The following is a 27,351-nucleotide window of genomic DNA, read 5'->3' as shown; positions in this document are numbered from 1 at the left end:
AGAAGTTCGGCAAGGCTGTATACTGTCGCCCTGCCTATTTAACTTATATGCAGAGCACAACATGAGAAAGGCAGGGCTAGATGAATCACCAGTTGGAATTAAGATTGCTGGGAGAAATATCAACAACCTCAGATATGCAGATGATACCACTCTCATGGCAGAAAGTGAAGAGGAACTAAAGAGCCTCTTGATGCGGGTGAAGGAAGAGAGCGCAAAAGTTGGCTTAAAACTCAACATTAAGAAAACTAAGATCATGGCATCCAGTCCTCTCACTTCCTGGAAAATAGATGGGGAAGAAATGGAGGTAGTGACAGATTTTGTTTTCCTGGGCTCCAAGATGGGGACTGCAGCCAAGAAATTAAAAGACGCTTGCTCCTGGGGAGGAAAGCTATGGCAGATCTAGACAGCATACTAAAAAGCAGAGACATCACCCTGCCAACAAAAGTGCGTATAGTCAAGGCTATGGTCTTCCCAGTTGCAATGTATGGCTGTGAAAGCTGGACCATAAGGAAGGCTGACTGCTGAAGAACTGAGGCCTTTGAATTGTGGTGCTGGAGAAGACTCCTGTGAGTCCCTTGTCTGCAAGGCAATCAAACCGGTCAGTCCTAGAGGAGATCAACCCTGACTGCTTTTTAGAAGGCCAGATACTGAAGATGAAACTCAAATACTTTGGTCATCTAATGAGACTCATGGAGAAGAGCAAAAGAAGAAGGGGACAGCAGAGAATGAGGTGGCTGGATGGAGTCACTGAAGCAGTCAGTGTGAGCTTAAGTGGACTCTGGGGTATGGTGGAGGCCAGGAAGGCCCGGAGGAATGATTTCCATGGGGTCGTGATGGGTCGGACATGACTTCGCAACTAACAGCAGCAACAACAACAACAACAACAACAACAAGGAAGGCATGTGGGAGATATAGCAAACATGTAGAAAAAGGTTATCTCAGAAGCTACTGAACTAGAAAAACACCAAACCAAATACAGCAGATTCAGAGAGATATATGGATTTGGGTGAGTGGGCCGTCAAGCATCTGGAAAGCCATAAAATACTGCTGCAGGTATGCATGCAGCTTGGTGACTCTTGTAAGCCTTGGCTGATGTTTAGCACAAAGCAATATGTTCTTGATGAATGGCAGTGCTTACTGGAACTGACAAAAGCTGTAGTCCAAAACACCTGCAGGGAACCACACTGGGGAACAAAACCACTAACAAAGCAAACCAGAAGTATATTTCTTTCAACCAGCTCCTTGCAGCAGCTATTCCATCTAGGTAAGCATTAGACTGGATTGCAGAGCCTGCTCCACTGCCTCGATGTTCAATTAGCTCTATTGAGCTCATCTTAAATCAGAGCAATTTCCATTCCAGTTTGATGTCATAAGAATTTCTACAGCTTGAAGAACTAGTGTCTATGTTTGCTTGCTTTCCACTATCCTCATCTCCTTTTCCTAGCCTTTCTTGTTAATGAGCCTGTATCCCCCATAAGAGGAGACTTCTCAGCTGAAGAGCAGGGTAAAAATGCCTTTAAAATGCTATGCATGTTTAGATGGGAAAAAAACCTGTCCATTCATGTTTACACAAAAAAGCAGACAAAAAACCAAACAATTCTACAACTTGTATTGTATTCCCAGAATGCTGGGAATTTTCATACATCTTTTCTGTTTAAAAGTGCATATGATTGTGCCCTAAATATATAAATAATTCATTGTTTACCATGTTTAACACCTATATTATATCACAGATGTATTATAACCATGAACCTGTGCAGTTCCTTTTCAAAGCCTGGAACTGATAATGGGTGAGACCAATATATTAATAATCTGCCCATTGCATTGTTAGCAGATATTCAAGGGAACAAGTGATTTGCAAATACTGGCTTCTAATTAGCATCCAAAAATGCTTTAAAAATCCCACTACTTTAAACACTGCTTGTTGAGGCTCAAATTTTTATACACATGACCATCTACTTTATGCCAAATAAGTGAATTCTGAATTGATGCAACAACAGACAGTCCATCGACAAAACTGTGATCAGTTTATCCTCAAGTATTTTCTGTCCCTGTAGTATGTTTTTATTTAAATAAAAAATTTCAACCTAAAAATTTCAACCTATTATATTGGCAAGAATTCTGCCAACTTCCTGCTTTAAATGTTTACAAATTAACCACCGAAAAATACAAAAATATTTGGATATTCTTAATACTAAACTTGTGAAACTGTGCAAACTTATGTTCTAGTTCTACACTAGAAAGAAACGTGGAATACCAGCAAGCCAGGCAGAAAATAAAATCACCCAGTCTGGTAGCTAACACTGTATTCTACATAAAAAACTAAAACAGACTTCAAATTTGTTTGGTTTCATATAACATCATCATAATGAGTGAAGGTTGAGAGCAGCATTTTTCTAGCAGGTACCTACCTGTATATAGCTTTGGATATTCCTTTGTCATTCCCATCAATGAGTACCCCATCTATACATCTAAATATGAATGGATTGCCAATGGACTGGAAAAAGATGGGCTCAGACTTTTCATAGACAGTACCTATATAAGACAAAATTAGCCATTTTAGATGTTTGAGGTAGGACATCTTTGTCATCTTGTGGAAGACTCTGTTGCATGGGATGGAAACACATGTATGTCAGGATGCCATGCAGACTTGTCAGGTATGCTGTTTCCCTGGAGGAGAGATCAGTGATTTAACTGGAGCATTGCCAAGGCTCATACAGCCCAGTGACATACAGCCCACTTCTTGCACATGTGGGAACAAATAACACCTCCACGTGGAGCTTTGAAGAAACCCCATTCGACCTTGTAGCCTTAGGGAGGAAAGTCAAGAACTTCACAGCCCAGACAGTTTCCTCTTCAGTCCTTCCAGTTCTTGGAAAAGGAACAGACAGGGGAAAAATACTCCAAGGGAATGCCTGGCTATGATGGTTGTGCCAATGTGAGAGATTTGGTTCTGGAACCACGGGCTACACTTCCTGGAAGATGGGCTGCTGGCAAGGGATGCGTTGCATCTTACGAAGACTGGAAAGAATGTGTTTGGACACATTCAGGAGGCCTTTAAACTGAATCCTACAGGGGAGGAAGAAGTATGGCTGGGCATAACAACAGACAGAGGCTTATGTACTGCAACTGAGAGAGCAGTGCTCAATAATAGTCTTCCAAAACATGTAGGAAGATAGCTGGAGTATAAAACATGTGGTCTTCTATGTCTCCATACTAATGCCCAAAGTATGAGAAACAAACAACATGAACTTGAACTCTTAATTGTTTTGATGAAACACAACTCCCATCAACAATTGATGGATACACCAGAAGAAGAACAGAAGGAACAGAAAGGGAGGAGGAGTTGCACTATATGTTAAGGATATTTATGTCTGCACAAAAATACAAGAAAATGAGCTTAGTGGCCCCATCAAGAGCATTTGGATTAATATAAATGGAGCAAGGAATAAAATAAATACAGTGGTAGGAGACTATTACCAACCACACAGTCAAGGAGAAGATGAGAATTGAACTTTTGAAAAGCAAATTGCCAGGGTTTCAAGGAGGCATGAGGTCATTGTTATGGGGGACTTTAATTTCCCTGACCTGTTGGACGACAAATTCTGCCAAACATCACCCCTCCAAGATATTCCTGACTTGTGTGGCTGATAACTTCCTCCAACAGAAAGAGGAGGAAGGAACAAAAGGAATTGCTGTTTTTGACTTGGAGAAGGGCTAATGTTGTCCGTATCTTCAAGAAAGGAAAAAAGAAGAACCTGGGAACTACAGACCAGTCAGGTGAATATCAATCACTGAGAAAATTCTGGAGCAAATTATAAAGCAATCAATCTGCAAAAACCTTGAAAACAATACAGTGTTTACTAGAAGCCAACATGAATTTCTCAAGAACAAATCCTGCCAGACTAATCTGATTTCATTTTTTGATTGGGTAACCTCCCAAATGGACTGTGGGAAAGCTGTGGTCATAATCTATCTTGACTTTAGCTAAGCTTTTGACAAAGTGTCCCCTGATATACTGATTAGCAAATTATCTAAAAGTGGGCTAGGTGGAACAATGATCAGGTGGATCCACAATTGGCTACAGAATTGGACACAAAGGGTACTTTCTCAAACTGAGAAGAGGTAACAAGTGGGGTACCAGAGAGTTCTGTCCGAGGCCTAGTGCTCTCCAACACTGCAGAACTACATTATTGAACAGAATGATAAATGATATTAATTTAAAAATGTATAGAGAGAGATGAAGGGAGATGAAAGATGAACTGTGTCCAGTTCTAAGAACCACAGTTTAAGGAAGACTCAGACAACCTGGAAAGTGTTCAGAGGACGGCAACAAGGATGATCCAGGGACTGGAAGCAAAGCCTTATGAGAGAAAAAATTGGACATGTTTAGCTTCAAGAAGACGGCTGAAAGATATGATAGTACTTTACAAGTACCTGGAAGGTTGTCAGAAAGAGGAAGGACAGGATCTCTCCTTAATTATCCCAGAGAGCAAGACACAGAATAACTGAATGAAGTTGCAGGAAGCCAGATTCCAGCTAGACATCTGGAAAAATTTCCTGACTGTTAGAGAACTATGACAATAAAGCCAATTACCTAGGGAGGCCGTGTGCTCTCCCACACTAGAGGCATTCACGATGCAACTGGACAGCCATCTGAGAGGGATGATTTAACTTGGAGTCCTGCACTGAGCACGGGTTTGGACCTGATGGCCTTCTGCCCCTTCCATCTCTACTATTCTATGACCAATACAGATTTAAGCACTTACTTACAAACAGCTGTGGGCACCAAACTGCTTCAGCTTGATGTATATATGAGCATGTGGGAAAAGACTGCCATGTGCATTTGCAGGATCAGTGTAGTTATTTTAAAGCCTTCAATGCTCAGAATGGTGAAATTGTACCATTTCTTCCCATGGCATTATTCCTTTATTTCCTTTCTATAGTGCCCCTCAGCCAAAGCTCTCTGGGTAATTTAAAACAGTCCATAAAACAGATTATATATTCATTGAGAAATACAGTACATTAAACATTTAAAACAGCTAAAACCAAACAATAACAAAGAAAGACTTGGTGAAACACACCAGGCAGGCAACCCCCTCAAGCCCCTGGGTATCTAGATAAATCTTTAAAAGCCTTGGTACAGAGGGCCCTCCTAATCTGGCACTGAAGAGATGATAAATTTGGTGCCATTCAGGGTGCAATAGGTTCTTCCTTAAGAGTTGAACTGCAGGAACTTTACATCCCACTCTTCTCCAATGAGCTCAGAGTAGCATAAATGAGAATTATCCAATTCTGTTCTCACAAAAGGACTGCAAGGCAGGCTAGACAGTTAGGCAAAAGGACAGAAACTGGACCAAGATCACCTTGTCAGTTTCATGACTAAGTAGCAATTTGAAATGAGATTCCTGCAGCCTAACTCTGAGAGAATTCACTATACCACATCAAGTCTGTTACACAAATGCTAAACTTAAGGTAAGGGTGCTCAACCTCAGGGTCGCAGACCAAATCTGGCTCTCAGAGATTCTAAAGGGACACAGCCCCTTCTTTTGGTCACATCTGTTCCCTCCCAGCTGCTGGCCGGTGGTTTCCTGCCTTGAGCAGTTTTCTCCCCATGTAAAAAGGTTGAAATGCCTTTATCAACCATAGTTAGTTATCAACCATAAGTGCTTTAAGTTAGAATATACTAATTAACTATATATTATTTTGGCCCAGTACCCTTTTGCTTAGCTCACCAGTGGCATGTGATCCCAAAGAGCTTCTCTGGTTGAACTTAGACCTGGTCCTAAGAGGATAAACACCCCTATCTTAAGGGATGTTCTGTAGGAAGCTTGATATTTGGCAGGACTCCTGAGCTTCCAATGGCTGCATGAGAGCAGAACCTTTAAAGGGCTCCTTTTCTCAGCATGGAGGTGCAGTGTTAAGAAAATGTTGCCTCTTTCTGACATACTGCTGCAGATAGTACAGGAGCCCTGCCGTTAAGCCAGTGGCAACCAGAGGAAGGCTGAACCAAATACTTCTGAACACCAGTTTCAACGCCTTCAGGCCAAGGTTGCAAAATGTCCCTTGGTTAAAAGAGTCTCATAGAGCATAAGCCTATACTTGTTCAGATGAAAAAATATGTGACTTCTTGAACTCCCCAGTCAACCATTCTAAATATTTGTTTGTCTAAACATGCAAAGGACTAGGTCTTTATTTTAAAATCCCTGTGGAACACACCAAGCCTCACCTATTTCAGAAAAATGCCACCCAACAAAACAAATGCTTTGCATAGCTCAACCCTATGAAAGAAGTGGGCCAGAACCCAGTGGTACAGCAGATGCTTTGATGCAGAAAGTCCTAGATTCAGACTCTGACAACTCCAAGGAGGCCTGTAAAAGACCTGGATTGCTTCAGACAACTAGTGTTGATAATACTGAGATAGACCAATGGTCTGAATTGGTATAGGGTACCTTCATAGGTTCACATATTTGAAAATGCATTATTTCCATACCAGGGTACATAGATACAACTGCTCCTTTTGGTACAAAACCTTTGGTAACAAAGACTCCTGTTCCAGCAGAAATCAGTGAACTGCACCTTCGGCTAATACTGAATCCTAATGTATTAAACAAAACTTCTTCTGGATTTTGACTCTGATGGTTGTCATTCACTGCTTTGAATGTTTTGAGTGGAACTGTCTCTAGTTCTGGATATTTAGACTTAATTTCTGGAAGAAAGTTAAGAAGAACCATTTGTTTGTCCAAGTCATTTACAAATAAAGCTCTAAATGTTTTCAGCAGTGTTTGAAGGACGCAGTCATCAGAAACAATTTTGTCTTTTGATTCTTCTGGTACAAACCGCAGAGTTCTGAAAGAGGGAAAAAAATCAAATAAGCAACAGAGGAATTTTAATTGCATTACATGGGATGGAACATTAAAAAATTACTTGACTGTATTTGTAAGAATAGTTTTATTAAAATGCTAAAGATGAGCAAAGCTTAGCACAACATGCCCATTGCATTTTTAAAATGTACAAATACTTTGAAGTTGCTTTTATTATCTGCCATCAAGCTGTTTCTGACTTATGGTGACAAAATGAATGGGCTAAATGGACCCATCAAAATGTCCTGTCCTTGACAGCTCCGCTCATCTCTTGTAAACAAATATTGTCTTATAATATTCTAAACAGAATGTGCATTCTCTTACATTGCCTAGGACAGCCTTCCCTAACCTTATGCCCTCCAGATGTGCTGACTTCAACTCTAATTAGCATGGCCATTGGTCAGGAATCCTGGGAGTAGTAGCCTAAACTAATACAGAGCAATACAGATAATTAAATGAGATTCCAGTGGCAAGTAACCATTTCCCATTCTTGACAGGGGTTACTGTTACATGAAACAGTTAACATGAAACTATAATGTAGTGTTCCCATAGGATGCATAAGACGCTCAGTTGATCACTCCTTCTGCCATTTTAAGTGGATTCTGGTGATATATTAAATGGCACTGTATTTCTAAAGCAGCTGTTTATACCTCTCCCTGTGTCTCCTCTCTGCACCACTACCCCAGACTTGCTTGGCAGGAACTACTGCCACTGCTTGCTTTGCACCTAGGAACTTCTTGGTCTAAGAAAGTAACAGAAAATAGTAAGTCCTGCTTGATACAACAGGTGAAATGGGAGAAAGGAGGGAAGAAACCATATGCTTAATTCTTATTTGTATGACTCCGTTGAGGCCTGGATGAAGAAAAATATCACAGAGAGAGAGAGAGAGTGGGGGGAGCCTACAAAATTGACTTCTGTAACAAATACTCAGACGGATTTTTTTAATAAACAGTGAAATCTATCCTAAATTAAGACAACCAGCATAATTGTATTACCCAAAGAATAATACAATAACCTTCAGAGAATATAAGGCTGGGATTCATTAGAAGAACTGTGGTGAGATCATTAAACCACAAGTATTCAGCATGAAGTATTTAATGGTTTACCCAGGAGAACTAAAATCAGTTTAAACTTGTATTCATTCCAGGGATCTGTTTATTACTACACAAAATAGGAATGAAAAAAAGAAAAGAAAAAGCAGACTTAGTGCATCCTACATCCAACGTAGAACTGATATCTATGCAATACATATGCTTGATTTCTAGCTTTATTGGCTGACTCCTCTTGAGAAACAATTTCAAAGCATTAGTGAAGGAAAGCTCTTCTTCCAAGATATAGGGATCTTGAGGGCATGATGGTGACAAAGAAATCATATTGACCTGACATTTAGCCCAGTCCTGACAAATAAAGGTTTGTCAAGTAATAGTTAATCCAGCTATTACCAGTACCCCATCATGCTGGAATGTAGTAAAATTATGCTATTATTTGAACTATGACCCACAAACCTAAGCGAAACATTTTTTCTGCTGATGTCAACAGGAATTTTACTAATGATTTAATGGGGCTTTAGCAACTTCTTCCTGTTTTGTTTGTTGTTTGTATTAGTGAACAGTGCTCAACACTGGCAATACAACATTACAGTGAGAAACAGTCACCACTGAGATTGCCAGCTGACTAGAAATAAATCTGCCCAGTCTCCTCCTGGGGCTTTAACATAAGCTTGAATCACAAAAATGAGCAAGTGGTGCCTTTCACAGCATCAAGAGTCTCTCACACAGCATGGAGAGCGCACAGCGTATTTCACAGCATGGAGAGTATTAACACTGCTACTGTCTGCAAATCAAGATGCTGAGTGGGAAACCATATATGTCACATGGGCTGCTTGTATCACATAGGAGAGTTTACACCTTAACACCACCTACTCAACAAATGGCAGGATGCTAATGACAATCAGGATAATCATATGGTATTGTGGCAGCTGCTGCTAAAATGAAAATGTTCCAGTGGTTTACTCAAGGTGGTCATAATAATATGTTCTAACTTTGTGAATTTAACAGAGGCACCCTCTTTTTTAAATATCTAGTACCTATCCCTAGTAAATCAATAATTCCATTTTGCTTTTGGGAGACACCTTTAGCACTGGTGTGTGTGTATCTGTGTATAGCTCCACTACAGTTCCTTAATTTTCTGTTCTCTTGCACTGATCTCAGTGAGAAAGCAAAACAGGACACACATATATTGAATCCAATTATTAGTCCATGTAGCCCAGTATTGTCAACACTGGCAGCAGTTCTCCAAGGTTTCAGACAGGAAAGCAAAGCTGGGACCTTCTGTAAGCTAAAGCTTAGGCTCTGCCACTGAATTACAGCTATATAAATACACAAAGAAAGAAGCTAAATATCAGTATACCCCTTACACCTCCATGCCGCTGCTTTCCAAGACAAGAAGGTCACTGAAGTGTCTGCAGGTCCAATGGCAGCATCTGGGGACTCAGCATCATGGTAAAGCCCATTGATGAAACCTGAGCCCTGTGCCTCCAACTTTAAAATTATTTCCAGTTCAGCACTCAGAGAAGCACTGGGCAAATGGGTCTAGCCATCTTTATTGTTTCCAGTAATGCTCCAATGCAGCCTTGTCCCGAGGCAATATGAGAAATTTAAACTCTGCTGCTGGCTACCACTAAGTAAAACCACTGACAGGAAAACCCAACCCCCCAACCCACCATGTACGCTGCCATGGATGACATTGCATCTCAGGCCATCAAACCTACAGCCAGCCTGTCATTTGCATAATTTGTACAACCTCATTCATTGTTATAGTGTAAGCTGTTCTGAATTTTAAAGTAGCAAACTGTAACAACTGGAATCTTTTAAGATCACATATAATGCAAAGTGGAGTTGGGGAATTTGAGGCAAATACCGCTTAAAGTCTGGGACAGGCCAAGGGAAGGCCTATCCCTGCAGGTTTGCCTGAGCTGGAGAACAGTTCCCACAGTTACTGAGTGCCAGGGCACCATGTTGGAGTGCCAGCTTCCAGGCCATGGAGGAAATTGGTCCGCCTGACAGTCTACTGCAGTGGCAAGATCTGCAAGGCTCAACAGCTGTGACCCTCCAGATATTTTGACCTACAATCCCCATCATCCCTCACCATTGGCTATTCTGTCTACGGCTGACAGGTTTTCTAACCCAAAACTTCAGGAAGGCTACACAGTCGTTTGCAAAGTCCTAGGAAGGCCGCCAAACTTTCCAGGTTTTACGCACACAACAATCCTGGCAGACACCGAGGATGAAAATGAGAACAAACAAGGCCGGCCTCCTCGTCTTTCTCCCGCGCTTCTTCCGGTCTCTCGGACTGCCTGCTTTACTGCGGCGCAATCCTATGCATGTGTCGGAGGGGGCAAACGCCCTCCAGGCTGGCTGACGAATGCTGTGAGTCACAGGACCATTTTTTCTGTGCACACCTGCATGCGATTGGGCCGTTAGTCCCCTTACTCTGCACACTTGTATTTCTCGCGACCGGGAAACAAGAAGGGCGCGAAGGCACTAACTCGCTTTGCCGTCACCTGCGCTTGTGGCGGAGATTGAGGGCGATCCAGGGCACGAAGCGGTACTTGTAGGACTCCCAGCGGCGCCGCAGAGCACTCAGCATGGCTCGCTGTCTTCTCGCACAGGAAGAAGGGAAAAGGAAGGCGAACCTAGACGGCCCCGCAGCTCCTCCCCGAGCGCGGCGCCTGTGGAAAGCGCGAGCGTCCGAAGCATCCCCCGCGCTGGTTCCTCGACACGCTCGAGGTTCCTCGACGCTCGTCAGATCGAGCTTTCGGCGGATTACGGGGCGGTTGCGGACTGGCGAAAGACAGTCGGATAGACACACGGAGTCTCAGGGCGCATAAGCAGCAAAGCGGCTGCTCGCTTTTCGGAAGCAGCCGTGCCCCCCGCGCGCCTGTGGGTTTCTGTAACGGATTAACAGGGCTTCCCTGCCCCAGCCTAGTTCTGGAGAAAGTCATGCTGCCCTTCGCCGACAACCGTCAGCGAAAGGAATAATAATGAGGTTGCCCCTAGTCGCGTCAAGCCGTCATCCAAACGCTTGGTGATGTCTGCAGCAGGGGATGCAACAGCGACTCTCGAGTAAATATCTATTAGCCTTCCTCATTGTGGTTCCCCGGGTAGGTTGGAGGTAGCCTCCCCTCCTTTCGCGGGAAAAATCACTGGGAAGAACGATAAACATTGGCCCATTTGCGATGAATGAGGAGGAACCTTGCTGGGCTTAACTGCGGAACCAAAGTGTTGAAAGCCACTTTCACGGGGGGACGGTTTGGAAAAGACACCGGGCGCAAACTATTCCAGGTCTAAGAGGAGTGCTGCTGGAAACCAGCTTGTGCGGAGCTTTCTTCCTTTCCCTTCCCTGCTAAGGGTGATTTTTGGACCGTTCAGAACCGCTCCTTATTTACCTATAGATTAATTATTGGCCGTAGCAGTTTTGGGTACCAGTGACTGAAAGACCCGTTGGACTAGATAATTACTTTGGAGGCAAGTGAATAGACGATAGGCTGTGCGTCAGAACCAGTGCAGTAATAGGGTTGCTTTAAAGAGTTATGCAGGGGTCAGTAGCGAGCGGCTAGACGCTAGGAAATAGAGGGCTCCACGCAAGCTACGGTAGGGTATTGTTTAAATAGTTTAAAATATCAATATTAAGCTTTCTTACATGTTAGAATCTTATGTGTCGGGGGTGGTGCTAGGTATTGAAAAGATCCAGAGCTCAGACCCACAAAAACCACGTATTTGCATGTTTTACATATGCAAAATTTTGCATAATTGAAGCTATTACTGTATTTTACTTATTCGTTGAAGGCAAACTAATCTAAGACAGGACTTTTAGTCTTCAGAACTGTGCAGATCCCAAATTTTGTTTAAACCTGGTTCTCCATGTGCCTGCACTTTTCCTAGGCCTTTCAGGCCCAAATCCAAGATGGGGGACCAGCAAAGTCATAGAATCATGAAAACTGGGTTGATAGCCAGGTCTTGCACTCTTAAAGCAAACAAGTTAAAAAGTAGCATTGAGGAGCAGCGAGTACAAAAGTTTGCATTAGCAGGGAGAAGGGGAGGCCTTTGCCAGACACTCCTAAATGCTGCTAAGGCACTTTTGGAGAGGTTGGCAATGGCAATCAAAGGATATTGGCTGCTTTTGCCAAACAACTTGCTTGTAGTTGGGCTTGACTCATTATAGGTCATGTCATCTGTGTTTAGGCAATGTATGAGTCAAACAAATCCAGTTACAAGTCTGAAGTTGTCAGGATAGGTTACAAGCTCAGAATAAGTCACCATAACAAACCTATCTTGAGTTTGCACATGACAGCCGACTACTACTTCTAAAATAAACAGTGGGTTGATTTTTGATAAACAGGCTTACCAGAGATAAACTGAGATGACTGAGATTATGATTAAAGTCAGCAGGTAAATGAATGAACTGTAAAGGAGGGCATTTTAGAAGAAATTCAAGGGGTAATGCCCTCATTTGGATTATGATACCAAAGTAGTGAGCAAAATATTAAGCTTTCCCTGAATGGGCTTAAAGTTAAGCAAAGCAAATACAAAATCACAAGAGGGCTTTTTAAAAATCACTACTGGGAATTGGTGATGGGTTTTCATGAGAATTGCAGGTAGGGAGGGAGGTGAGGTAAGGATTAAAACCTCTCTTCATTGTGTGCTGCATGCCTGATAGAAATCATCCACCTTACCTGTGATTAAATTAAAAACAAAAGTGCGGCTACAAGATGTGCAATTAAAATTGCCATGCATTTAGCCCCCAAGACAGATGCAGGTGATGTTATACACTGTCCAATTTAGATTTTTAGTGAGGTATGGTTGCAAAGGGTACAAAGTAGAAATAGAACACAGCTGGAGAAATATAAAAACTAGCACTTATTACTAGGGATAGATCCAAAGACCACTTTGATCACTTAAAAGCAGGAGAAACTATAAAGCAGACAACAGGGAAGTTTCTGTGTGCTTTCTCAGAACACAGATTTATTTTTAAGGCAATATAGGTGTAAGGTTGGATTTATGGATCAAAATGAAGAATTAAAAGGGGCTTTTCTACTACACAAGCTAAGCTTCTTATGAAATCAGCGCTGTTTCATGAATGGGCAGATTTCAGGCTTGTGGGAACCATGTTTTTTCCCCTAGAACACTTGGAATCCACCAACTGTTGCTGGTGGAAATGGTACAGAATTCAAGAATTCTGTACCAAGAGAGTGCAAGAATTTCTTCTGAGTAGCAGAAATAAACAGAAATCAGCTCTTCCATTAAAAAATTCTACTCTGATTACCCTAAATTTTCTTCATTTTAGCAGTATAAATTAGGGGAAGTAGGGGAATCAACTGCAAATAGTTCAGAGATCTACTAGAAGATCCAGATATACTTTCTGCCTCCCATGGTGTAGTTATCCAGTGGGGGAATTTTTTGTGCCACACAAAGTTTCTATCACAAAAGCACACAATGAAACAGACTTAAAACTTGAGCTAAAGATAACTTCCTGTGTTTTCTAAATATGAAGTATCTACATAGCTGATAAATAAGGATTAAAGTCTTATTTACAGGGATTTTTCAAAGTACATAAATAGTTGAAAAAATAGTTGATAAATGCTTCTCCTTGAACCTTGTGTTTTCTGGCTGACTGTAGCAGATATTTTAAGAAAAACACATGTAGATGGGAATGTCAAACACTGTTACAGTTCACTGCTATAAAAAAGGTCAACTTTTTTCCAAAATCTTTTATTTACTATAAAGACAAAACCACCAAAATAGGTACAAATTATACTATAAAATTGGTTCAAAGGGGTAAAAACTTTTAATTAAAATATCTTGATATATTTAAAATAACAAAGGATATAATGAAGCCAAATTTTCTTAACCCAGAGATCTTTAAAATTTACTTGCACAGTAAGGTGCTAATAGAAGTTAGCCCTTAAGCCCCGGAAGTCTTAGGAATCAGTCACATAGCAAATATAATTTCAATGTGAAAGTGAACTTTGGTAGAAGAAAACCTATAGGGCACCTGAGGTAGTAGAAACTGGAATAAACAGCAGTAGATGTTATTTACAACTTAGGTACCAAATAACATTAAGAACACAAAAATAATTACACAATACAATTTTCAGTCCAGCTTTGATCCAACGAAAATAAGATTACATTACATCTGCATTTTAAAAAACACCACAATTACCAGCAAGCTGAGGGAAATGCAAACAAACTCAATCACTGCTTTTAGACATCTAGAAACAGTCCGAGTTTGATAAGCGGTAGACATGGTGATCTAAAAGGTAATACTGATTAGCTGAGGTTCATCAGTTTATACAATTGACATTTTTGTCAGAAATGGCATTAATCTGACAACAGATCTTCCAGTACATGGATTGGCAAGAGTGCATCCTTTAAAGCTTGCACACAAGAAACTTGGAAACAATCTGATTAGAATAATGAAAAATTCTAAATGTCAAGAAATAGAAGTCAAATACAAAAACAGAACTACCAAACTTCACATTTCGATTTAACTCTTCAAAGTCTGCCAATCTTTAAAAAGCAAAGGAATGTAACATTTCAAGAAGAAATACACATCCACATTTAATGACATTGCTTTTATTTAATTCTAGCATGATCATTGCTGTAAACCTCTCACTTGTTTTGCTTCCAATTTGTGAGTTGTACACCATTAAAAATGTACAGCATTATAGCTTATTTAGTTTGTCCTGAGTCTTTGAGTATAACCAATTTCCGGTTAATAATTCAACTGGCTTCTGAAGAGTTAAAACTTGGAACAGTTATTTAACAAAAGTTGATTAAACACAATCAGTACTTATTTCAAAAAGATTTGCCAAAAAGCAAAAGAACAGCTGCCATTTTCCTTCAATACTCCATTCATCAGTATCTAAAAGCCTGCCCTTAAAACCATGATACAATTAAATATTTGCTAAAAAGTAGTTTTGCACTCTTGGTGAAGCATTCCTTCACATTATGTTTAAGGGCTGTTTTTTTCAAGTCCAAGCTCATTTTTCTGTACATTTTTTTTTAAAAAAAGAGATGAAGTGGTTCTCTTTCCCTTTTTAAAATATCAACCAATTACATAATTATCAATTGTAATTGTAAACAGATGATGTACGGCAGAAGGAAAACAGCAGGCAAAGGAACAATGGGGAACGTGAATACAGTGCTAAATTGAGAGCGAGACTGGATGTAAAGCTTTGGCTCCCATCACAAGCTGACTAGAATGGAAGCTGGGTGGCAGCAGGCATGACACATTACACTTTCTACACAGTTTTACAATGAGAGTTTTAACACAAATGGCTCCAAACCTAACGGTTTATTTGACCATTGGTGGCAAGGTCTGTTATTCAAACAATTGTGCATTTTCCCTTCCAACATATCTTGTCACCGACTCAAAGGCAGAATTTTATTCCAGATTTCAAACAATCTGTATCACAGTCTCTTATAACAAGCCTTTCAGCAAGTTTGAGTTTGACCTTAGTTCTAGCTATTCTGTGTTTGTTTTAAAACATAATTTTCCCTGAATATGAAACAATAAAATGTAAAGCACAGAACTGTAATTTCTATAGAAAAGTTACAACACTAGCAAGTAAATGCACAGTGAACCGTAACTGCCATGGTCAGTGACTCTTAGGAAGGCAAAACATGGTTTCATAACTATCCAAGGTTTCTTTTTCCACTGAACAAGCTTTGTGAAAATACAATGCACAAACACTAAACTTTCTCTATGACAAGTGATGACAAAGTAAACTGGGTAGTAGAGCCCAAGCTTCTGATGTTTGCATGGTGTGAAACGGAACAGTGATTGCAGTTTTAAAATGGCTCCTGAGCCCCTCAGCTGCTAATATTGCTGAAAAAGTGCTCCAAAATAAAAATTTTAAAAATCACTTCTTCCACTAAATAATCATGCAGATCTAAAAAGAGGAATTATTTTTCTTCTCACCAAGAGCCAGATCTTTGAGAAAGGCACAGTTTACATATTTCTGCACAATTTGTGAAATGTTGCATACTGAGCTTAGGTAAAGATCTCGATTTGTCGGTCACATACTTAAGTATAGGTCCTCTACTGACCTCAAGTCCTCAAAACATATAATTAAGGCCAGAGAGCAGTTAATGCATGCTGCAGTGCAGAACTGCACAGGAAGACCAGCACTGTTCTATAATCAGTAGCATCACGTTCAGTGTAGCCCCACTTTTACGTAACTACCATGTAGTACGGAAAACAGGGTGTTTTAGCAACTCCCTTGCTGGGGGTCTGTCCTGAGGTTGAAGCTCCAAACATCGAAGTGCCACATCCCTTAAGCCTGGAGTCAGATGTGGTGGGATTGATGGAGCTGTAGTTGCACTGGCAATCTACAAACCAAGCAGAAAATACAAGTTATTCCCAGGATAAACACCACATACAATACATACATACAAAGTGTGAACAGCAGTATATGTTGCTTGTATACTGCTTTTCATGTGTTTGCCTTTATCTTACACAGATGTTTGCATTTCCCCACACACTGACTTATAGTTGGAGTTATTTGTGCTTCTCATTCTAAGATTTATTTTGTAACTATTTCATAACTTACTGTATACCCACATTATCAAAATAGAAGGATGGCAGAAGAGACCAACTGTATTGTTTAGCACAAAGTGTGTGCAGTATCTGAGCTGTGAGGTTCCTGCAGCAAAAGTATTACCAATTCAGGGCCTTTACCTCTTCATATTGGTATAATTTGCTTCTAGGCAAATTTGGCAGCGGAGGGTGTCTTCTCCAAGTATCGCTATACAAACGGAGAGACAGTCTTCACTGTTCTGATAGCCCCATAATAGAATACCACTGTGGTGTGACTTTTACTAATAACTGCTATCCTTTCAGTGCCAGTAGAAAATGCAGCCCCCCCCCCCCCCCCCCCCGGCCAGGCATTACAATTAGTTGATATGCATTATCTGTTCTGATGTAATTGCTGCCTTGAATCATTGCTTATGACTGTTTTTACATATGAGATTTTAACCATATTTTTGTATACTACCCTGGAATCTACAAAGATGAAATATAATTTGAGGATGTTGTATGATGATTTGATACACAGTAACACGAAGCTAAATCAGATTTCTAAATGCTTGACTTGTGTCTGCACTGTGAAGATGCTTTCTGCAAACACCTCAGATCACACTGATGTAAACAATTACTGCACCTGTAGTTCAATGTACATTTAAGAATGGCCTCAATATTTCACTGCCTCCTAAATACTGATTCGGTTTTTGTTGATTTATCTTCTAGGGTATCATTTCTAGATAAATCCATTCAAAATCTACATACACTAGACAGCTGGTTCATACTTGTACATAATTTTAAAGAATCCATTATCTTAAAGAATTGTTGCTACTTAATAGACTGCAGCACTATTCCAATCTGGTTCACAGAAACTGGATTAGCATGCAAAGCAGGGGTTAATTATGCCTCATTGAAGTCCTACTGTTTCTCCACTTCCCACCCCTTCCATTTTACTTAAAGCAAAAAACTTTGCAGCAGAATATATTCATAAATCTATGAAAATAGAGGCCTGAAAAACGTCCCTCAAAGCATTCCTCCTAAGAGATGATACGTACAAATACTCCAGTAGAGGTAAGTTTGATAAAATGGGGATGTTGGTGAGTGGAGGATGTTTTAGAAACTGATAGGATGCTTTTAAATTGCAAGAATTCCTTAAGCATGTCTTTTTAAAAGAATACGGAGTCCAGTGCTATTCAAAGGATTCTATAATTCCTTTAATTCCATAGGGCATGATTTACTGCAAATTCCTTCCTTCCCAAGTCTCACTGCCAAATTACACAAACATCCTTGGGGAATGCTAATTCATTTCAGTGGTGGCTATATGGTAGAAGTTGTCAGTGGATTACTCCAACTATGGGCTTTTCTCTCAAGTATCAACTTACCTTAAATATCAAAGCAAGATGATTGGAATGTTTCTCTGCGTTCCAGGGGGGTTTAGCACAAGCCATTTCTATAATAGCGCAACCAACACTCCATACATCACAGCTTCTACCGTACTGTTGGCCCCTCAACACCTGAGGGAAACAAAGACAAACAAGTTTAATGTCTATTAATCTTCTACTAACAGCTCAGTTCATGTTTTAGGAAGCGTGAGCTGTTTACAAGGAAGAAACACAGTCCCATGGCTGTGTTGACGATAACAGAATTTTTCAGAGACCTAGCTATGAGGCTGGAAAATCAATCGACTCTCATAGCTGGGTCTCTGCAACCAGAGTGCCCTCTCCTCACTACTCCTACAGCCAGCAGAGAAAGAACCCCATTCTGGCCATGTCTCCAAGGGACCGGGGGGGGGGGGGAGGATTGGGGGGGGGGGGGAAAGACAGTTGCCACCAAGCTACAAGGTATGGTGAAGGCACTTCAGCCTCCTTGCCCTTCCAAGCAGCTCGGCTGAAGTCGGCCACCCAGCTGAGTTGCAGGGCGGGAGCTGTGCAGCAACAACATTTGCGTGCCTCTAACTCCATACATGCCACTAATCCCTGGATTACTGGCATCCTGATTGGGCTGAGTCCTAACAGGCTAACCAAATATTTTACTATTATATCTACTGAAGATGTTATAGCAAAATGGACTTGCTCAGCACACACTGAGGTATGTAAAAAATGTCTTGAGACATGGGGCACCTCTTTTTTTAACATACATAGCAAAAATGTGTTCCTATGTGCACAATATTAAGCTGCCAGACAACTATAAAGACTTTGCCAAGTCCTTAAACATTGTCTCTAATTGTAAACTGCATAATTTATCTGAATAACAATTTGCTGTGAAACACTTGTTTAAAACCATCACTACATGAATATTGAATATTTGTTTTAATATGAAAAAAATCACCTATAATATGCATCTGCTGGCCACAATAACATTCCTTAGAGGAAGTATGGTGTTTGTGGCCCTTTGGTGATCCAGCATCAAGATATAATCCTTTATTTTTCGCAACTCTTTGTGAAAGGACAGCTGGCGAGTACAGAACATATCTTGACAGTATCGAAAGAAAATGCAACCAGGACAAATAAGTCAGAGTATATTGCCATTGTTTCTATTTCTAGATCAGTGTTGGGTCACAGAGCAACATTGCTCAGTTGTAACTGCTGCTCTTAAAGGATGGCCCACATACCATCACACACATGACTGGCCAGCAACAACAGCGTCACGCTGGTAAAATCTTCGAAAGCAGTATTATGACCTCCCTTCACACATTCCAGACAACAGACCATTCCTTTGCTAATGTTCTTTATTCACCAAAAGATATCCAGTATGCACTTTGGAAACCATCTCTGAGCATGCACAGAGCAGTCTGTTGACCCCAATCTAGCAACTACTTCCAGAAAGCCTACTTTTGAGTATGTCTGGGCCCAATCTTTTTGGGACGGCCTTCTGGAAGCAAGCATGCCTTTGTTTGGCATGGCAACCCTCTAGTTGGCTAGGCCTCCTCTCAATGCTGCATCATGGGGTCAAGAGATGTACCAGGTTCATCTGAGAGGTCTTCTCCTGTGCCCCCACCTGATAGCTCTCCATCTTGGTTATTCTCAGAGCCTGCCTGAGCACTTGGGAGAATGGTCTTGAAATAAGCCCCTCTGCTTCTCTAATGTCAAGGTCTGGAGCCCCACTTTCCCAAGCCTTCTCTGTCACCTCTTCTTCCTCCTCTGTCCAGATCAGTGTGACCCAGAAGTGTACACCAAGAACAACTGCCCCTTCATTCCCAACACATAGAGCACAGGTCAACTACAGCTATACAGAAGAGTATCTTATTCCTGATTGAATATGGAAATGAGCAAAGCTCTGGCTTTGGGCTGTTGCGTTCAACTACGGTCAAGGATCACTCTCAGGAGCATATTCAGATTATGTCTATGACAATAGTCAGAAAAATGAGCAGCATGTATCTTCTGTAAGGGTTATGCAGGCAAGCATGCCTTTAGATCAGAGGTGAGGAAACTAGTTCTCAGGCTCTCATTCCAGTGACAGAAGAGACCAGGACCAAAATAGAAAAATATCAGGATACTTAATTTTAAACATCTAACCACCAATAACTAAGCTGTGCAATAGGCATTTCAACCTTTGGGGCGGGGGGGAGCACAAAAGCTAAAAGCCAGAAACTGATATTTGGGGTAAAGGAGGCAGGGCCAAGGGAAGGGGTCATAGGCATCCAGGAAAACTCAGCCAAATTTGGCACCAGGGACTGAGTTCCCAGCCGCTACCCTAGATGATGCATATGCTCTTACATTGTTGTAATGGGGGAATTAGATGAGCTTATCAATGGCCAAAGGAAGTACAACAGTGTTTACAAGAGCTGAGCAGGGCTCTCAAGGAAATTTTGGAGAGCATTCATTCATGAAGTCACCATTAAGTTGGAGACGACAACAGTATGACACTGAATACCATTTGCTGGGGAGCCAGAGTTGGAAAGGGCTGCTGCCTTCATTCTCTGCTTGTGAGCTTCTTAGAAAGAGCCAGCTGGTCCAATTGACCACTGGCAGAAACAGAATTTGGGGAGCAATGAACATTTGGTCTGATCCAGCAAGACTCATTTGCCACCCAGCTGGCATATCAAAAAGTTGTGGAATCTTTTAAAAGACAAGCGGGGCAAAAATTATACAGCTCTCTCACTTGCTTTTCACACATGCTCCTTTAGGTCAAGAAGTTGAAGCCTAGGATAAAAATCAAGCAGTGCATCCTTTACCAGAGTTGTACAGGGGAATTCTTACCTCAGGTGCCATAAATGCAATAGTTCCCAACAACTGTCCTTGAAACTCTCCAGCACCAGTACCTTTAGATGCCAACCTAGCTGCAGCTCCAAAATCAGCAATTCTTAATCTGTGACCTGTGCTGTCAATTAGCAAGTTGGCACCTGTTAACATCCAAAGAAATGAGATCAGGTGATGGCAATAATGAAAGGTTCTCACAGTCATATATGGTAAACACTCAAATCACTGGCAATCAGAAGATAATGGATATTTTCTTTCACTGTACACGTAATCTCCATTCAAGTTTAGACAATTCAGAAACTGAAACATATAAACAGAAAGTAGAGGTTTCACACAAAAGTGCATTTCTTTCACACACTGAGAAAAATTTCTGAAGACTTCTAGCCTTATAGAACAAAGAAATGCTTTTCTAGTCAAACATTTTCCTCTCAGTTTATTTAACCAGGTATAATTGTCACAATGTATTTTCTAATAAATTTTAATGTAAACCATTATAGATTATCATGTTTTAACAGCAGTTAGATGTAGAAGTTTCTTCTACTTTTGTTTCACAGTTGTCAAACCACAAACAGAAAACCAGGGCCTCTATTCATAGAACATTCAGTAGCTCATGCACTGTCTTCCAACATACATATACCCTGCTATGCACCTTCTCATTGTTGCTCTGAGTGGAGATTACAGGTCAGTGATCTGCTTCCTAGGCATAAATAGTAGCTAGACTTGCAGAAGCCATGGAGAACTTTGCATTGTGCCTGGAAGCTCCCACATGCTTTCACATTTTCAGTATTACTACAGACACCATGGGAACATTTTGAACACAGTTACAATACCACACTGCCTTTTGTATCATGGATTTTGTAATGTCAATACACTGGAAACCTGTTTCATTGTCAGAGGTACTCAGAGGCCTGTTACACTCTGCACATGTTGTGAACTAGGTTTTCCTCCCTTCACACATTCAAGGAAACAGGCTGTTCCTTTGCAAATGTTCTTTATTCACCAAAGTACACCCAATGAACTCAGTCACCACAAAATGAAATCTTGGAGTATAGACAAAGCAGTTCTTTGACCCCAGTCTAGAAAATACTTCCAGGAACTCTCCTTTTGAGTCAGTGTGAGCCCATCCTTTTGGAAGTAAGCCCACCTTTTATCTGTATGCCAACCCTCTAGTTGGCTAGTCTTCCTCTCCCAAAACCCCATCAAGGGGTCAAATGTCATACCAGCTTCACCTGGCTCCAAAAACTCCTCTCCCATATCTCTCTTAACAGTTCTACATGTTGGTTATTCCTAGAGCTTGTCTTGGCACCTGGAAAGAGTGGTCTTGAGATAAGGTTTTGAGTGAGAGAAGTGGGGGAACTTAAGCCCCAAATATCCAGGCCCCTTCTGCCACCTCCTCTTCTTCTTCTGACTCCAACTTATGGCAACCCTATGACTGAATGCCCTCCAAAATGTTCTGTCCATCCCCTGTTCAGGTCTTGCTACATTTTAATTGTATTTAATATACTGTTTTACTCAATTTTAATTTTGTCTGTAATCCACTGGCATTTAAAGTGGGGAACAAATCAAATCAGTAGGGTTTTTTTTAACAATCTGCATCTCAAGCTAGTCCAAGGTATGGGAAAAATGAGTATTTTTAAACCACATAATTACTGCATACACAGTGATACTAGATCTGCTTAGCAAAGTTGAAGTAAGAACAATATCTTTTCCTATTAAAAGGCCCAGGTCAGGCTGGCCTGTGCATGTCCAGCTATACTAATGATGTTCTTACCTTTGACATCTCTGTGAATGATCTGATTCTCATGAAGGTAAGCAAGGCCACGGAGCAACTGTTCTGTGTAGTTTGCAACTACAGATTCTTTAAAAGCTCCATATTTACTTAACAAATGTGCAACAGATCCCCCTGCAAAATAAGAGTGTATTTTAGCTAACATTACTACTAATGAAAAGAGTGCCTAGTTGTAACTACAACTACAGTATTAACTTGAAAGAATGGCAAAATTCCATATATTAGTTAAATGTGAACTATAGTTTTCACATTTTTCTATAGTTTCCTTCATCATCTTTGCACACAAAGACATACTAAGATTAATAAAACATCAATGATGTTCTACTCTCTGTTCTAGAACACAGCAACAAGTAGTGTGTTTTGCCTGGTGCTTAGGTCAGAACCTTTGGATTACTATAAAATATCTCATATTAAAAAATATCTTGTTCCATGATAATTAAATTTGTTTCATAGGCTTACTGTTAAATGTTGCAATATAGAACATTTCATAATGTTGCTTCTCATATTCTATTGAGATTTAAGTGGCTAGATCCAGATATTCACCTGTAAAAGGGGACAGGCACAGACTGACTTTCCCACCCCTTCTCCTCAAAACTTCCTTAAAATGCTTGTGATCTTATTGATTAAAATGTGGTAGTAGGAACAAATAGGGTGTGGAAAGCTGCACAGAGGCATCTTTTGCAAACTGAGCATGCTCTTTAATGCCAGCAGTCAGCTATACTCATCATAATGTTCCAAATTCTAGACAGTATAGTTGGAACACAAACAGCAACATGAAAACATTTTAAAAAGTTCATGCCCTTGCCTGTAACTTAATGCTTCAAATAGCAGAATATGTGAGAGCAGACAAATCCAGGTACATTTTCCCAATCTATCTGGGAGCAAAACCATGAAAAAGAATCCCTACCAAAGAAATCATGGGTATAAATTGGTCCTTTGCATGTAGGAAATTAAGAGTAGTGCCATTCAGCTGTTTGGCTTATCTATAATACACAACAGCTGAAGCTATTATCCCTCCTTAGATAGCAGACTGGTGCAATGGTTAGAGTTTAACATCCATGCAGCAATTTCATAGCAATTTGCTGGAGAAAATGAACAATAGGAATGAGTATGGAAATATGAATATACTGTTCACTTTCATGTGATCACCTTTTCATATCCTGGATCACAGCCTCTGCTTAACCTTTTAATTTGAATTTTTTATTCATCATCTTGAATTAGCATCATGAAATCCAAATCATTTATTTATAGCAAAGATTGGCACTCGTGGCCTTCCAGCTGTTTTGGTTGACAACTCCCATGGTGTCTCATTGTTGGCTGTGCTGGCTAAGACTGAAGGAACTTGTAGGCCAAAACAGCTGGAGGGTTGCATGTTGCCCACCCCTGACTGTACCCTTGAAAAACCCCAGTCCCAAGTTATTTAGGGCTTTCAAAGTTAAGACCAGTATTCTGAACAGGCTTATAAACGTGGTGCAATATACAGACACACACACAGTTTAGGGGGTATACATACCTGCCATCCATTCTATAAAGAGATTGTAGTTGCTCTTCTCACATGTAGCACCCAGCATTCGAATAATATTGGGATGATTCAGATGACTCATCATCCTTATCTCTTCCCTAAGGGCTTCTACCACCTCTTCCTGCTCAGATGATGTATTCCTTACATATGTCACCTGTTTAGCCAAAGGGAGCAAGAGAAGGTCAAATTTCAGTGCAATTCTCCATCCTGTCAAGCACCTCCCTCACCCCAGGAAGTCCTCATTCATTTTGCATGGTCCTGGGGTGGTATCACCTCAGCAACAGTGGCAAAATGGAGGTACTGCAGAGGCATGAGCTCTCAAAAACCCTGATGAAAAGGGGGGAGGGGTTGAGCCCTTGCTTTTTGCAAGCAACGATCCCACTGGACTTTTGCAGCAACTGACAGCTCATTCTTACTGATGACAGATACTCCAAAAGGATGGTAGGATAGGGTATTAACTCACCTGCATGCTCAGGCAAGCAGTAGACAGGTGAGTGCCTACTGGGCACAAATGAGTAGGCACATTCCCACCTCAGGGTTCCAACTGCCACCTGCGCATAACTGGGATTTCTTTTTAAAACTATTCTTGGCAAGTATTTGAAAATTATTTGAGGTGTAAAAATTGAATATACTATCCTGACTGACCCTGGAAGAAATGATGAGTAAATTGGGATTTTTGCCAGCTTTTGTGATGCTTTCCCTTTTAATTGGCACTCAAGCCACAGGGAGGAAAGTACACCTCAGAGCTCCTGATAGGTGTACTGGGATACCTATAGAAAGACTGAAGAGAGGGGAGGAGGGCCCTGAACAAACAACACACACTGTATTGTGTTGTGCAAATCCTCCTAGAGGCTTCTACTGATCAGGCAAACCAGGCCTTAGAGCAGACCAGCAAGGGCACTTAATTAAATTAATTAAAGCAAATCAAATGACTTCAAACAGAACAACCCTAATCCATTGGGTATCCATTTCTCCTTCATTAAAAATATTTGCTTGGGGGGAAGGAGGAATGCTTGAGCATTTGCCTTCCACCAGGGCACTTCAAAAGGACATCCTGTCCTTTTGATGCTGTACCCTTTTTCTTCCACCATTCCAAAAACAGTATCCAGCCTGACTATAAATTGAGTCCTGTCCCTGACTTTCAGCCTAATCCATCTCACAGGGTTGTTGTTGTGAGGATAAAACAGAGAGGAAGAGAACTTTACATTGGGTTCTTTGCAAAAAGAGGAAGAAGGGTGGGGTATATATGCTATGTAAAAGATAAACAGTAACGCTTTCTTTTAGGCCTAAGTTATGTATGCATACCTTGATTCTATGTTCCTTACTTTAAGTTAATGCTTAAAGAGGAATATCTACCTGCTTCACTGCCATTAAAGTCCCAGTTCCAACATCCTGAGCTTGATAACATGAAGAAAAGGCACCAAGACCAATTTGTTGACCTTTAAGCCATTCAATATCTTCCCTATAATGGTGCTTTGCTTTGGTATGGCCAGGCAAAGTCTCTGGCGTCTGCAAATTAAATAACAATTAGTGGTCTAGAAACACATAAAACCCACATCGTTATCCAAGACAAGGATACTTTTAAAGGAAAGATCTGAATCCTCAGAATTTCAGGATACACAAATTACATTAATATTTCTTAAAGCATGCAGGGTGCCACATGAAACTTGTCTTCTTTTTAATACTTTCAGAAAGAAGAATCTAATATTGGCAAATCTAACAGCTCTAACCAAGTTGTGCTAGAGGGAATGGCTGCTAGCACAAGCCAGGAAACAAACTGAAACTCTTGCTACCACCCCTGGAATGAGACAAGGCAACAAAGCTTCTATTCCAGGAACTTTCCAACTTGCCCCATGCAAGAAATGTGACAGTTCTTGCTTCATGTCCTGTTAGCCCAGCAGCAGCATTGCATACTGTTGTTTCAGAAGCTCTTTACAGGATTTTGCTAAAACACTTAAATCGAGCTAACATTTCATTTTCAGGGAATCTATTTAATAAAATGCTTTATGCAAATTGAGAAAAAAAATTTTACAAGCAAAATCAAAGTCAGGAAAAATAGACAAGGGACAAAAGGAAATCTTTGGAGAAATCAACTGGAAACAAGAATGTAAGAAGATCCCTGCTGGACCAGCCCAATGATCTATCTAGGCCAGTATTCTGTTCCAACAGTGGTACAGCAGATGCCTATAGGAAGCCCACATGTAAGACATAAGCAAAATAGCAAACTCTTGGCAGTACCATACTGATACTGGTGGTAAAATACAGCCATCATGGCTTGTGGCCATGAACAGATATCGATAATATTTAGCTATTTCAAATGCTATATCTGCAAACTACCTGATCATTGTACCCCAATAGTAAATTTTTAGAGGATAGTAATGGATGACATTATGAAAACTTCAGGTGTACCTAATGATATTTTTATTTGGGTATGTTAAAAAATATAGTCCAACTGATAGATGAAGAAATTATTATTCACTTACTGATGGCAGTCTATTTGGCAATAAGCCATCAGTGGACATAAGTAAACCCTCCAATAATTGATGGTTGTTGTTAAAGGGCTTGGGATATAGGCTTGGTGATGAAATTAAATAATATTGGAGTCATGGAGATGATTAATAAGTGATTTTTCATAGAAAAACCATGTCTTTGTATGGAATCCTGAACTTTATCATTCCAATATCAATCTTATTTATTGTTAGAGACAGTTTAACTGCTATGAGCTTATGTTTATAACTCTTCTATGTTACTAGTATTTATTAAACGATGTGAGATAGAATTTAATAATCAAATAAGACGCCTGCAACTATTAAAAATAACTCATGAGGGGTTAAAAGTAGAAAATGTACTACTACTTTCTACTTTTGAATGGTTCTAGTTGTGTATGTTTTTGACTGCTTCAGTATTTGTGATGTTTAGGAATGCTTTACTGGAGGCTTCTGGTGGTAAATGTTTGTACCCTGTTGAATGATGGAGGCTGTCTGAGGCCCATCAGAAAACCAAACAGAAATTATTTTTCCTCTGCAGTAAAAATACAAGAAACTTCTGACTACATCCAAAGTACACTATCTTGTGAATGAATCATATGACATATATAGGCTACTAAATTAGCACAAGGTATTACATATTACAGAAGAAGGGGACGGCAGAGAATGAGGTGGCTAGATGGAGTCACTGAAGCAGTCGGTGTGAGCTTAAGTGGACTCCAGGGGGTGGTGGGGGACAGGAAGGCCTGCAGGAATGTTGTCCATGGGGTCGCGATGGGTCGGACATGACTTCGCGACTAGCAACATTACATATTGCTATTTCAAAGCAACTTCATTCCATTGGTGCAAGAGAAGGAAAAACCATCAAGGCTTAACATAGTTGCAGTACACTTCTGGGCAAAAGTTTTTC

The 27,351-nt window shown here is 40.6% G+C and overlaps 2 protein-coding genes across 11 annotated transcripts in view; both read right to left on the bottom strand.

Moving 5' to 3' along the window:
• SETD9 (SET domain containing 9) overlaps positions 1-10,559 on the bottom strand; it is a 36,673-nt gene extending 26,114 nt beyond the window's left edge. For all 8 annotated transcript variants that reach the window (XR_006416266.1, XR_006416267.1, XR_006416268.1 and 5 more), the window contains exons 1-3: positions 10,426-10,559; positions 6,494-6,849; positions 2,412-2,535 (exon numbers count right to left, since the gene is read on the bottom strand). Coding sequence is in view for 5 of the 8 variants with exons in the window: in XM_044446075.1 (XP_044302010.1) it covers positions 2,412-2,535; positions 6,494-6,849; positions 10,426-10,511 (566 nt within the window). In the remaining 3 variants the exon portion in view is untranslated. The remainder of the gene's footprint in view (positions 1-2,411; positions 2,536-6,493; positions 6,850-10,425) is intronic.
• A 3,058-nt stretch (positions 10,560-13,617) lies between these two features.
• MAP3K1 (mitogen-activated protein kinase kinase kinase 1) overlaps positions 13,618-27,351 on the bottom strand; it is a 64,048-nt gene continuing 50,314 nt past the window's right edge. For all 3 annotated transcript variants that reach the window (XM_044445962.1, XM_044445963.1, XM_044445964.1), the window contains 6 exons: positions 25,312-25,464; positions 23,947-24,109; positions 22,416-22,547; positions 20,645-20,787; positions 17,828-17,959; positions 13,618-16,255 (listed from right to left, as the gene is read on the bottom strand). In XM_044445962.1, the coding sequence (XP_044301897.1) occupies positions 16,106-16,255; positions 17,828-17,959; positions 20,645-20,787; positions 22,416-22,547; positions 23,947-24,109; positions 25,312-25,464 (873 nt within the window). In that variant the 3' untranslated portion in view covers positions 13,618-16,105. The remainder of the gene's footprint in view (positions 16,256-17,827; positions 17,960-20,644; positions 20,788-22,415; positions 22,548-23,946; positions 24,110-25,311; positions 25,465-27,351) is intronic.

The sequence above is a fragment of the Varanus komodoensis genome, unplaced genomic scaffold, assembly GCF_004798865.1.
Source record: "Varanus komodoensis strain SLA01 unplaced genomic scaffold, ASM479886v1 scaffold5, whole genome shotgun sequence".
NCBI lineage: Eukaryota > Metazoa > Chordata > Lepidosauria > Squamata > Varanidae > Varanus > Varanus komodoensis.
This window is presented reverse-complemented; position numbering and strand designations above follow the sequence as displayed.